The sequence below is a fragment of the Sciurus carolinensis genome, chromosome 7, assembly GCF_902686445.1.
Source record: "Sciurus carolinensis chromosome 7, mSciCar1.2, whole genome shotgun sequence".
Classification (NCBI taxonomy): domain Eukaryota; kingdom Metazoa; phylum Chordata; class Mammalia; order Rodentia; family Sciuridae; genus Sciurus; species Sciurus carolinensis.
The window spans coordinates 104257109-104271766 of NC_062219.1; the positions used below are offsets into that span (position 1 = coordinate 104257109).

At 37.6% G+C, this 14658-nt stretch overlaps 1 protein-coding gene across 7 annotated transcripts in view; it reads left to right on the forward strand.

Moving 5' to 3' along the window:
* Pkhd1 (PKHD1 ciliary IPT domain containing fibrocystin/polyductin) overlaps nt 1–14658 on the forward strand; it is a 463263-nt gene that overhangs the window by 430215 nt on the left and 18390 nt on the right. For 4 of the 7 annotated variants that reach the window (XM_047557741.1, XM_047557743.1, XM_047557742.1 and 1 more), the window contains one exon: nt 11669–13668. In XM_047557741.1, the coding sequence (XP_047413697.1) occupies nt 11669–12096 (428 nt within the window). In that variant the 3' untranslated portion in view covers nt 12097–13668. Of the gene's footprint in view, nt 1–11668; nt 13669–14658 lie in introns of those variants that run through there. The other 3 variants (XR_007109414.1, XR_007109413.1, XM_047557745.1) reach the window with 2 other exon arrangements.

Genomic DNA, 14658 nt, shown 5'->3' on the forward strand with positions numbered 1-14658 from the left:
GCTGAAGGAACTGTTGCTACTAAATTTAGATTGTAAATTTATTGTGATAATACTTTTCCCTAAAATTTCAAGAATGTAATAGGGGTCCTAGAGAGTTGCTGTAGAGAAATAGGGGAGTAAAGTATTTATCCCTCATACTGTACTGTTCAGTGCTTTTGATAAAAGAGTTGTCAAAGCCATCTTTCAAAATTCATGTCTGTTCATGTTGCTCTGCTACTTATAGATTTAATGGATTCCCACTGTCAGTTGCAGAAGCAGGAGAATGTGACAAGACAGGGCATGAAACCCAGAGTTGAACAGATTAGGTTTAAATTTGACTTCCTTTGACTGACTTTGTGTCCTCAAGTGAGACAACCTCTTTGCCCTTCAGTTTTCTCATTGATAAAAATGCTGTAATAATGCTGCTTGCAATTAGGGTTGTTACTGATATTAAGTGGATTAATATCAGTAATGAGCACAGAGCAATTCCTAGCATATTGTAAACATTAACATCTGTGTTATTTATTGTTGAATTTTCTTCTTATTCAAAACTCGAAATCTTCAAGTCTTGTCTCCATTCCATCTTTCTGACCTCATTTTGGGTTTTACCCTCTTTTCTCCTGTTGACACTTATCCTGGAACTTTTCTTCCTTCTTCCTTCTCACTTCCTTGCACAGTTTCTTCCAGTTGGACTGCTTGTCTTCATCTGTTAAAATTGCCTCAATATTGAATCACTGGCTCAGATAACTAAAAAAAAAAAAGCTTTCCCAATTCCTTCCACTTTAACAAAACATTTTCTTCATTGGGTTCAACAAATCAAAATATATGTCTATATATAGACCAAAACTATTGGTCTTGGGAATTTATCTTACAGATGATTCTCTGTTACCATAGGTCAGATGTTCTCAACCACAGCAATTCTGCCCTCCAGGTACGGTGACTAACTCAACCTAGTCTTCAAAAGCACTGCCTCAGTTTTAAAGTTTAAACCTTGTGTCTGAGGAATTCCCTCAGTAGTGGACACACTGGGACTGTTGGTCACCCTACCTCCAGAGGACATTTGCAATGACTGGGGACATTCTTCTTGTCATTGCTTGGGAGGACCAGAATATTATTGATAGTGAGTAGTGGTCAGGGATACTATAAACATCATGTATTGCACCCCCTCCAACACAAATTGTCTGACTCAGAATGTCACTAGTACCAAGGATAAAAAACCCTGGAAAAAACTATTACTCATCTTTGTGACATTTAGGTGAGAATCTGCTGAAATGTTTATAAGTACAATTTTAGATTTCATCTCCCCATAAATATAAAATAATATTTACTTAGTACACAACAAATTCTTGTCTGTATAGTTGCAATGAATGATACCTGGTTCATTGTCCTTTATGAATTTCTAATATGGTCAGTACACAGGAATAGTATTTGGGGGACAACAGGAGAACAAGTTCATGCAACAAACAAATGTGAAGCAACTGCAATAATATCTATTGGAAGACCTGAAATATGTGAGGGAATGAGAAAGGCAAGAATATTATTTTTCTGACATGAATGTTTAAATTTCTGAGTCCTAAATCATATCACACTGTTTCAAAGCCTATTTACTGAGAGTGTGATTGTCCATTTTGCAGAAACTCAGGTTCACAGAAATGCCAGGGAAAGAGTTCTGCTTTGCCCTGTCAAAGTTCAATATCACACAACTTTTTCTCAACTGTTCCTTGGTTCCTTTAACTGGGTCAATGACACCCAAACCTCCCAGTCAAGATACTCCAGAGTTATAGATCTAGAATTCCTAGTTTGCCCTTTCCCATCCTGTCCCTTTCTTGCTTGTCAGCCTCCATCATGTCCACTTCTTCATTGTCCTTATTTTCCCTTTTCTCCTTTGTTGCTTCACATCTTAAGACATGTCTTTCAGCCAATCACATTCACCACACTGCTGGCAGGTGTCTCCTCCCCTTTCCCTTTTCCCTCTGGGACACTATTCCCCATGTGCCACACAGGTCTCACCATTTCAAAATTTTCTTCTCTCATATATCCACATAACCACAGTCTCCCATTTCCCCCAAGTCCAGATCAAATACGTTTTTATAAAGTCTCTTATCTAGAAGGAGTAGCCCCCATCTCTCAACTCATAGAACTCTCCCTTCTTTACATAACACTTTATATGTAATGTGATCGTTTGTATTCATCCTATCCTTTGGGACAAATTCCATACCTTTTTTAACCCCAGAAGTTCTTTACTATAGGGACTTATTATTTTCTACAGGTTTTTACATTATGACCAAAAAACCTGACAAGAACAATAAGAAGAGGCAAAGGTTATTTGGGGACTCATGGTTTCAGAGGTCTTTGTCCATAGATAGCTGATTCCATTCTTTGGGGGCTGAGGTGAGGGAGAACATCATGATGAAAGAGGGTGGCAGAGGAAAAGTGGCTCAGGATACCATACCAGGAAGGAGAGAGAGAGAGAGAGAGAGAGAGAGAGAGAGAGAGAGAGAGAGAGAAGGGAAGGAAAGGGAAGGGAAGGGAAGGGAAGGGAAAAGAAGGGAAAGGAAGGGAAGGGAAGGGAAGGGAAAGCGCCCCCTTTACCAGGAAAAAATATGAGCCCCAAAGATACACCCCCAAGGACCTGCCTATCTAACTACAGTTACCACCCAGTTAATCCCTATCAGGGGATTAATACACTGATTACATTAATTGTTCTCATAACCCAACCTTTTCACCTCTGAACTTCCTGGCATTGTTTCAAACATGGGTTTGGGGGACTCCTCACATCTAAACCATACTAATTAACCACTTATTAACCACTAATAAGTTTTATTGAGTAAGTGATGAAAACAGAGATCAAATTATTCTCCCTTCTTTCCATTTGCCTTTCCAAAGACGCTTGGATTCCAGCAGTTGTTAGAAACTGCTAGAAAAGAAATTATTCTCACTTTCTTTAATAACAGATCAAAAATAGGATAATGCCCATAACTGACAATAGGATAAAGACTGCACATCACTGAGGTGTTACCAATGGCCAGAATATGACTTGGTGCTTCCTGCAGTGCTTTCTACTGGCTGCTATGGCTTCCTCTTTCAGCTTTCTTGGCAATCCTCTATCTTTGCAGATCTCAGTGCATCCTTCTCCAAATCTTGCACTGATCTTTGTCTGGCCACTCACCACTTTTATTTGTGGAATCTACACACCCAGTGTTGGAATTGAAAACTTGATATGTAAAAAAGGCTTGCCTTTATACACATGTGACTATGAAAATCAACTTGAGGGACTCCTTATCTCTACCAGGTTAGAGACTATTAACTATATTTGTTATGCTTCATGAATGTGAAATAAAAAGGACTGTCTATGAACTTGTCTTTTGTAAGTATAAACATAAAAGAATGTCAGGGGGTGAAGAGAAGAGAGATGGCCTCAAGATGTTGAGAAGCATGAAAGACACAACAGCTGACACATTTCCCAAGCTCCCAGAAAAGTAGAAATATGTTTGGAATTAATTAATGAATAGCATGTCTATATCATATAAGAAAAAAGATAAAAACATCCATATTTTAAAACCGTGAAAAATTTAGCACTTATTCCATAAGAAAAGATAAATAAATTGCTATGGTTTGGATGTGAGGTGTCTCCCAAAAGCTCATATGTGAGGAAGTGCAAGAACATTTAGAGGTGAAAAGACTGGGTTATGATATCCTTAACTGAATCAGCGAATTAATCCCCTGGTAAGGATTAACTGAGTGGTAACTGAAGGTTGGGTAGGGTGTGCCTGGAAGAGGTGGGTCACTGGGGATAAGCCTTTGGGGTATATATTTGGCAAGCTGAGTTTAGCTCCTTGCTTTGCTTCCTGATCATCATGTTAGCCACTTTCCTCTACCATATTCTTTTGTCATGTTGTTCAACCTCACCTCAAGCCCTGAAGAATGGAACCAGCTCTCTATGGACTGAGACCCCTGAAACCATGAGTCCTCCAATAAACTTTTCCCTTCTATGATTGTTCTGGTCAAGTCTTTTAGTTGTAGTAGTGAAAAAGCTGACTAAAACAGAAGTCTTCTAAATAAGTGTTTCAACACTATGGAATATTATGTTTAACAATGGAATATTAGAGTACTTGCTACTCAGATGAGGACAAAACACAATTCATTCTTACAATTGACACATTTTGTAATGCTAAGGAATGTAGGCAGAGATAAAATTAAAAGGACATTGTTGGAGATGGTTTGCCGATGATATAATTGTTTAAGGGTAACTCAAAAGAGTCAACCATTAACTGCTATAGTTTATAACTAACTTGACTATAATATAATGTCAATGTATAAAAAGTAATATTTTATAAATGCTAAATAAACCTCTTTTCCTTATAAAGTTATTCGGCCTCATTTATGTTATAGTAACATAAATGGATTAATACAAGAAGCCAGGAATATATGGTTACAAAATGTGATAAAATATACGATAGTGGCAAAGAGATATGACATCTTGAGAAAAATATTAATGAGAGATGTGTTGGAGGTATATAACAATGAGTTGTGTTTTACTGAGTATTTTAAAGAGAAGGCATGAATATATAAGGAATTATGATATGTTTGTGTTTAGATTGACTAATATTGCAGGGGCCTCAATTAATTATAAATTAACTTGCTTTTAATGCAATTTCAATGATTTTGCACAGTGTAGAATGGCAAAAGATGAATATAAAGTTCATCAGAAAGTACAGATCAATGGTACAAAGCAAATTTTCTAAAATAAATTGATTTTATGGCAATGGGAATGTGTACTCTAACAGAGAAGTAATATTTATGTTACTATTAATAACATGTGATACTGATACAAGAATACATGGGCATTCTAATGGAAATAACCCGTGTGTGTGTGTGTGTGTGTGTGTGTGTGTGTTTTAGGGTGCCCATATTCTTGTGTTGTATCACACTATGTACATAGATGCATTATGTATATATATAACTACATGTTATAATCATATATTATGCATAATAAATATTTGTATGTTAGCTATAAAAATGTAATACATGCTAACAGAAAAAATAAAATAAAGCAGTCTATACATGGAGCTAAATAATGACTATTTAGAGTAATTATCAATCTAGATTCTCACTCCAAGAATATACTAAAGTAAATTCTAGAAGCATAATGAGCTGAGTTAAGTTTACTAAAATACATTCATTGATAGAGCAACAGAAAATCAATGGAACAGAGATCACTCATGATACAATGTGGGTGACTAACAGTATGTTTTCCTTCCCTTTATTTTCTCTAATTTTATAACTTTTTCATTGACAAAGCATTGTTCATTAAAATAAATGATAACTTTCCACTTAAAGGAAAAATAGTCTAGACAGAACACTGGTAATATTATTTACTAATTACTACATATGTATTTTCTAATATGTGGGCAAGACTTTTGCTTTATCAATAAATAATAGAATACTTTTTTTAGTCATGTGACTTTTTATTTTTTACAGACTGCGTTTTGATTCATTGTACACAAATGGGGTACATCTTTTTGTTTCTATGGTTGTGCACAGTGTAGATACATACCATTCGTGTAATCATACATGTACATAGGGTAATGATGCCTTTCTCATTCCACCATTTTTCATATCCTCCTCCACTGCTCTATTTAGACTCAAAAATTGTCAACTATTTTGAGACTACTTACTGAATCTCCAAGTCTTCTAACTCTGAACACCACACATGGAATTAGCCTGAGAAAAATATGAGCACCATGGTAAAAGGTAGAAAAAGAGGGGTCATTCATTGTTAATGCTCTCATTGCAAAAAAGAGTAACACCCACAGAAATCTTAAAAACTGGGCGCATAGTGTACATTCACTACTCTTGAAAGTTTTAGAAGCCATAGGACATTAAGGAGAGCTGGAAAAATTCCAGCCAACTGTTAAGTACACCTGGAAAGCAACCCAAACCAGTAAGTCCTTCGTTTTGTAGAGAAAGGATATATGTACCCCATATTTTGTCCCATTCTCCCTAAAACTTGATCATACCCACCAATGGGACTCTATGAAGCATGGGTACAGGCAATTTCAAATCCCTTCTTTCCTTTCTAATGGGAACTCATCGACTAGGCAGAGATGGGAAGAAGGCATGTTAATTCATATGTTTTGATACTCACTATCCTTCCTTCCCTAAAACCCAAACATTCAACTGAATGCCTTAGGACACATATCTGCTATAAATTCATTTTTTATCTAATTTGTCTGAGATCTAAGCTTCCTGTGGAGGTCCTAGATCAAAGGAGCTGATTCCTTCTGATGTCGGCACTGACATGTAATGTGTGCTGACTTAGTTCTGTCTATAACCTCACAGTGGGAGGTGGCCAGCCTCCCTGGGCACCTTTACACAGTGAACTTTCATTTCAGCTGGGGAGTCTGTCAGGTATGTTGCTGATTGGAGCTTCCATGTAAATAATTTATGGGAGACTTTTAAATGTTTTGGGGTCTGCAAGAGAAAGCTAGGCTTGCATTCGTCTTTTATGAATAGATACAGACTTGAAGAACAAGGGGGGGAATATTTCCAATGAAGGTCTCTGAAAAACAGGATGACAATATTTTCAATGGAGCAAAAATAGGTGACTTGTAGCATTTGATTCATCTTATACAAAGTGCTATTGGTTTTACCAAGGGATTAAAATTCAAAGCTTCTTTTCCTTTTTTAAGTTTACTTCTACCTGACAATTTATTATTCTTGTTCTTTGGTTATTTGCTGATCCTGATAAACTATGCCTTTTCCTCCTGTTGAGAGCAGTAATTATGGAGATGATACCAAGCCCGATGCTTGGCATAGAACTGGGCATAATGAGGGAACAGGGTTGATAGCACAAAGCATATCCTTCCCTAAAGGCACTCAAAGTCCTAAGAGGAAGATGAGACTCTCACACAAAGAAAGGTGACCAATAATAGAAGCAGCAGCACGGGTCAAATGAGAAATTCCAGTCAACAAGTATTGAGGTATAAATCAATGGAGTTGAGCTGTCAAGAAACAGTTCTGGAAGAAGATGCAGATCCCATAGGAAAACTAGAGTAACTGGAAAGTTCTCACAACTCTAAGCAAGAGAATCATTCCATAGTCAGGTAGCAGAGGTAGATAAATGGAAGGCAAAAGTACTGTGGAAAGTGAAAGGGGAGATATGAGTAATATGGACTTATCAGGATATTAATACAAGCATTGTGGAAACAATATGAACAACCTGGTTACTTTGTCTCGTTTATTGCTCCAAATAAAAAGCACTTTAGAAATCACACACCTGTAATACCAGTTATTTGGGAGGCTGAAGTATGATAATCGTAAATCTGAGGCCAGCCTGGACAATTTAGCAAAACCTGGTCTCAAATCAAAGCAAAAAATAAAAATCAAAAAATAAAAAGAACTATTACTTTCTCATATTCTCATCTCATTGCCTCATTTTCTATCCATCATCCACTGTTAGATTAAACTAAATTAGAAAATTGGTACTCTTAACATGGGTTTTTTTATACTCTAATGTAGACAGCATTACTGTCCTTTGACACAAGCCAAGACAGCTCTCGATAAACTGAGAGGAGTATAAGACACAGGTTAATAAGTTAGCATCTACATTGTGTATAAAAATGTAGTTAATGAAATTAGTGGTGAAATGCAAGAACAGTAGAGATAGTAGATGTCAATGACCTTGTTACTACCTACTTCCCAAGATTTTAAGACAGATCTCAGTGTTTTTTATTCATTATAAGGCACATGAATAATACTATGCATATAGTCAACCAAACACTCCTCTTAAGTCTCCATTGCTGTTTAGGACTTTAAACATTATTCTATGGTGCTTACAGCCCAGACTCTGGAACAAAGAATATTGAATTCTGTAAACAAGATCTGCCCCTGATTTACCTGTGATCTTGGGAAGGTACTTAGTCACTCTGTCCCTTAATTATCTTTTTTCTGAAGAGCAGATAATAGCCAAGCACAGTGGCACACAATTATAATCCCAGTGGCTCAGAAGATTGAGACAGGAGGATCTTGAGTTTGAAGCCAGCCTCAGCAACTTAGTGAGAGCCTGTCTCTAAATAAAAATACAAAAAAGGGCTGGAGATGTGGCTTAGTAGTTGAGTGCCCCTGGGCTCAATCCCTGGTACAAATAAATAATAAATAAATAAATAAATAAATAAATGGCAGATAATAATATGACTCACTGCAGAGGGTTATTTTCAGGACTAAATTATACACATAATGTAGTGCTCAACATGTGTTATTTGGTTTATTTACTATATAAATGATACTTTAAATTATTGGAGTAAATTTTGTAGGCCAAAAAAAGCCCAAAGTTAAACATCTAAGGACTATCTTATTGAGGTTGCTTGATGGTATATTTTAATATGAATTTGTGAAATTAGGTTACTCTCTCTGAGACAAAGATAGTGATAGGACTATTAATTTAAGGAACTTTTTATTGAAGTAACTTGTAGACAGACTTAAAAATGATAGTTGTAGAATCATTTAATAATTAAGTGATTAATGCATGGCCATGTGAGTCTAGGTCTGAATTCCCACGTAAATACTTGGAAGCTTTAAAAATATGACAAGTAACCCTACCATCTGTACTTTTGACTTTTGTGAGATGAGTCTAAATATGTTTCCCAGGCCAGCCTTTAACTCCTGAGCTGAATGATCCTCCCACCTCAGCCTCCTTAGTAGTTAGAACTATAGGTGTGTGCCACTATGTCCTGCTGTACTATCATTTATCACTCTATAAAGCAAGGACAATACTAGTATTGGTTTCTTGGGTTGGCTATGAGAATTAAAAGAATGAGCAAATATTAAATATTGAAATCAGTACTTGGCAGTATTACTTAAACCTTAGCAATTTGATGGTTACTATAATGATTATGGCCTTTATAATAATAGTTATTTTAGTCACCTTTGAATTGCTGTGATCGGTATACCTAAGAATAACTTAGATGAGGAAATATTTGTTTTGGCTCATGGTTTCAGAGATTCAGTCCATGGTGAGTCAAATCCATAGCTCTGAGTCTGAGGTTAGGCAGAGCATCATGATGGAAGGGTGTAGAGGAAAGCTGCTTAGTTCATGACAACCAGGAAGAAGAGAGAACAAAAGTGAGGTGCCAGAGACCAAATATAAAAACTAAAGGCATGCCCCCCCTGTGATTTACTTCCACCAGTCACACCCAATCTGCCTATAGATGCCACCAATGAATTCATTCAAGTGGATTAATCCACTGGCTAGGTTAAAGTTTTCATAATGTAACCATTTTACCATAAACGTTCTTGCACTGTCTCACACATGAGCTTTAGGGGAGCACCTCACATCTAAACCATATAATAATCCTTACCATATTGCAGCATTTTTTTTTAGTTTTAATTTATTTTTTATTTGTTCTAATTGGTTATACATAACAGTAGAATGCATTTTGACATATTGTACACGAATGGAGCATAACTTCTCAATCCTTTGACTGTACGTGGTGCTGAGTCACACCAGTAGTGTAATCATACACGTACATAGGGTAATAATATCTGCTCATTCTACCGTCCTCCCCATTCCCAGCTCCCTACCCCTCTCCTCACTCCCCTCTGCACAATCCAAAGTTTCTTCATTCTTCCCTACCATCCCTCCCACCACCATGGATTCAGCATTCGTTTATCAAAGAAAACATTTGGCCTTTGGTTTTGGGGATTGGCTTATTTCACTTAGCATGATATTCTCTAGTTCCATCCATTTTCCTGCAAATGCCATAATTTCACTCTTCCTTAAGGCTGAGTAATATTCTATTGTGTATATATGTACCACATTTTCTTTATCCATTCATCTGTTGAAGGGCACCCAGGCTGGTTCCATAGTTTAGCTATTGTGAATTGAGCTGCTATAAATATTGATGTGACTGCTGATATGTAGTATCAGTATGCTGTAGTATGCTGATTTTAAGTCCTTTGATTATAAACGGAGAAGTGAAATAGCTGGGTCAAATTGTGGTTCCATTCCAAGTTTTCTCAGGGGTCTCTGTACTGCTTTACAGAGTGATTGCACAAATTTGCAGTCCCACCAGCAATGTATGAGTGTACCTTTTCCCTCACATCCTCGCCAACACTTCTTATTGCTTGGATTCTTGATAATTGCCATTCTGACTGCAGTGAGATGAAATCTTAGACTAGTTTTGATATGCATTTCTCTAATTGCTAGAGATGATGAACATTTTCCATATATTTGTTGATCAATTATATCTTCTTCTGTGAAGTGTCTATTTAGTTCCTTAGCTCTTTATTGATTGGGTTATTTGTTTTGTTAGTGTTAAGTTTTTTGAGTTCTTTTTATATCCTGGAGATTAGTGCTCTATCTGAGGTGCATGTGGCAAAGATTTTCTCCCAATCTGTAGGCTCTCTCTTGACATTATTGATTAGGTAATACTTAGCACACTTCCTCTGATTTAACCTTCAAATAATTCCATAAGATAGATACTAGCAGTTACTGTTTCCAAGATGAGCAAATTGAAGCACAGTGTGATAAAATACAATTTAGAGATTTATTCAGCAAGTAAAGGACCAAGCAGGAACTGTAACCACATTTATTTGATTCTAAGCCTATGCTACTTTAGCTGCTATGTTACATAGGTTTTGGGAGTTATGTTTTATATATTTAATAGCAAACAGCTGTTCTGGTCATTCTGACTAGGGCATCAGTAAAATTCTATGTATTCTCAGTTCAGTTCATCATCATTACTGCTCCAGTAATGTGAGAAGTTAGTTAACTCGCTTACATGTGTGTGGCATGATCACAGTATTAAATGCTAACATAATAGCATGCTTCCAAGAATTGGGTCAGATTAGAACAAAATGCCTAGAACATCAGGTGGTCAGTATTGTAGTCTTCTGAGTTGATTTTGAATTATGTTTAATAGGAAAAACTGAAGTACAAATGAAATGACAATGAAAGAAAATAGTAACTAAGATTATGAAAATGAAATAAACTTTAGTAAATTAAGTAAAAACTGATAATAATGTGAAATTTCATAATTGACGCCATGAAAGACCAAGTGCTGAAATAAAAGTCACACAGTCAACCAGCAGAAGGGGAACTTGAGTGGAACACTAACTTCACTAACTTCATGATTCAATTACAGTGCACCTTCTCTCCTTCTACTATTACATAAACACACACATGCTCATATAGATAAATGTTTATTTACATATGTAGATTATCTCTACCTATGTTTAATTCATTTTTATAAAATCAAAGATATTTAAATTGTAAATTTGGCCTACAAGCCAAAATATTAGATAAGACTGGGTTTTTCAAGTTCACATTTTTTGGTGCAGGTGTGGATTGCCCAATAGTTAGACCTGCCTATGATTTTAATCTCAAATTAAAGCCCTGTGCTTACACTTAAAATTCCTGTTTATTTAATAACATCATAAAAGTGCTTTCTTGGAAAGAAATATTATCAAACTTTTATTGAATGGTTAGTATTCATCACAACTTGGGTGTGAGATACAGTACTTTTTTTTAGGAAAAAAATATTTGTAAAGGTATCTGGAAATTGATCATCAGTTATAATTCAGTCTTTAATTAGTTGGCAATATATTGTCAAGAATTCCTAAATATTCAAAATGCGTTATCAACTGATTGGAAACAAAATTATTTCTTCCCCTACTTCTCTTTTCACAGATATGAGAATGAAGGTCACGTTGGGCAGGCTGAACCAACTCCCCAACCATTCCCCGGATGGAGTATCCAGAAGGAAGGTGAGCCGCCACGCTGGTCCAGAGGCAGAGGCTGCTGTGTCTGCTCCCAATATTACCACGGTTGCATCCCAGAGGCCAGGTTCTCCTTCTCCGCAGATGTACCTACAGGAGACTGGGAACTGGAAGGCAGCCCAAGAGCAGTTGCTCCGATACCAGCTGGCAGGCCAAGATCGACTGCTGCTGCTTTGCCCAGACCTCAGACAAGACAGCCAGCAGAGTCAGGGTCAGAGTCAGCTGACTAAGAGAAGTAGCAGCTTGGGGCTTTCCCAAGAGAAGAAAGTCTTCTGTGGTGCCACTGAGACATTCTGCCTTCATTCCGCACAACCAGAAACTGTTCAGGAACAGCTGTGATCGGGGAATGGTGAGGGTGTTTGGGCTGAAAGGCAGACTGTTCCAAATGTTTCTGGATGATAAACAGGAGAGGTAGGGCCTGACTCGTGTTCCCAAGTAGGTAGGAGGAATTGGACTGTGAGTCCCATTTTGAGCTTTAAAATGCCTGTGGACTGAAACAGTATCTGATATATCACTGTGTCTATCACTGATCATTCTCTAATGCTGGGTAAATAATAGATTCTTAAACACTTGTTAAGTTTTTACTTGCATATAACTTAGGCCATCTATGCTCCTAGTTCACCAACTTAATAATTGTATTAATACTGATACTAGTAGGAATTGTTATGAAGATTCTCCTGGTATGATCGTCCACAGTATTTTGAGCTCCTCTTGTGGAAAGAATCATGAATAGGTCTAGTCTTCAAGAGTTAGTTTTGCAATATTACAGAAAAACATTCCTTTTCCCTGTATGAACATTAGAAGGCAGGAAAACATCCTGCTTCTTCATGTATCAGAGCTTACCTTCCAACCACAAGGCAACTGCCTGAGTTTTTACAAGTGGGCTATTTCATAGTTTAAATTCAATCATTATTGGGAATCCAGAGTTGTAGTACATTCATATGTTTGCATCTCATGAGTATTTACACTAAAAAATTGGTATTTTCAAGAGTCTTGCTGAAATTTTACTCAAGAGCAAAGATGTGAAAATACTAAATCTGGGAAAGGAAATTGTCAATGGGTCATAGCTATATTTTTCTCTTCTTTAGTAGCTGAGTAAAATTTACAAATGGAAGAAAATTGTATTGGAGGACCAGAGATAACCAAGTGTCCAAGTGGATCCTCAGGTAACTTCTTTATCAAAGAGCTGCTATTTTGGAGAAGAAATACATAAAACTGTCCATCAGAAGGGAGGAGAGATTACATCAGGTGCAGCCTTTCTAGACTGTGCTAGGGGTCTGAGGGAGACCAAAGCAAAAGCATTGATAAATCGAGTAAGGATAAAAAGGCCATTTCTCCTAATTCATACATTTGTATAGGGCCCATCTCTCCTCAAACTGGAGGATCCTTCAAGCAGTCAGAACATGTCCTTGGTTCTGTATCCAGAAGAGCGTGTGCTCTAAGAGCACAAAGCAAAGGCAGCAGAAATAAGAAATTCCAAATGGAATTGTTCTAAGATATTCACAAAATTTAAACAGGATTTGCCAGTATCTGAGAGGCTGAGGGCTATGGAAACAAGAGGGAGTGGGCTATGAAAAATGGTGGAATGGGACAGACATCATTACCCTATGTACATGTATGATTACACGAATGGTAGGAATCTACATCATGCACAATCATACAAATGAAAAGATGTACCCTATTTGTGTGCAATGAATCAAAATGCAGTCTGTAAAATTAAAAACATAATAAAAAAAGGACACTGAAGTGCAAGCTGGCCTGTAGGAATTTACTCTGTAGATATAAGCTCCTCACTTGCAGGATATATCCTTTTTGTAGATATGTTTTGAAAGGCAACAGGGTTTAAGAACATAACAAAATTGAGAGTTGGGAAGATGGCTGAATAGAGACACCCAGCACTAGTCTGGTACTCAGTGGGAGAAATAAAGAACATTGTGAACTGCTTGAGGTGGTAAGTGCCTGTGTGTGACCACTGGAAACTGACAGAAGAGAAAATGTATTCAGCTGAAAATCAGAGAGTAGGGAGAATAACAAAGCAAGAGAAGCAAAAATACCCCAGTACCTAGTACTTGGCATGTTGGTTGGGAAAAGAGAATTGACTCTGTCCTCCAAAGGAGTCACAGCATGACGCAGAAGCTGCACCCTGCAGACAAACAGCTTAACTGAGCAAGTAACTTAGTCTGCACAACAAACTAGCCTGACATTTCACTGCATCTCAGAGTGCTATAGCCAGGAGCCATATTGAGAAGGGGCCTATTGTCTGAGACTTCATTGCTCTTATGTTCAGAAAACCTGGCATAATCATATCTCAGGGTGCCCAATACCTGGCTGCATTGACTGAGAATGTGGTGGCTACACAAGACATTCTCAGCTTGGAGGGTGCCTCTGACACAAACCTGCTGAGGATTTTATGCTGTGGGGAATGCAGGCTGTGACAACGTCAGGAGTGGAGGGCAATGTCCTCTGGAATCAGTGGGGTTGTGATCCCGCCCTCTGCCTGGGACACCAGTCACATGTGGTTTCACGTGGGGGCCAGAACTGAAGACACGGGGCTCGAGGGTGGTCTACTGCTATGTTCCCACAACCCCTCCTCTAGCACAGAACTCAGTGGTTCAATTTCTTCTTCTAATCTCTGAAATTTTGACATTTACCACACCCTCAAGACCCAGACTAAAAACCTCCAGAGCAGAAACATACCCTGAAGGCGTCATTGAGATATTCACCTGTCACAGTCCCAGCACTGGCCCTTTCCCTGGGTGCACAGACTGAAATCCTCCAGAGAGAATATGCCCCTGGTATAGCCAAGGCTCTGCCTTAACCTACTGGGCAAGAAACGCCTGACAGCCTGCATTCTACCCCAAGTAGTTTGGTGAGAACTGGGAAGAATTTCCATAAGTTGTA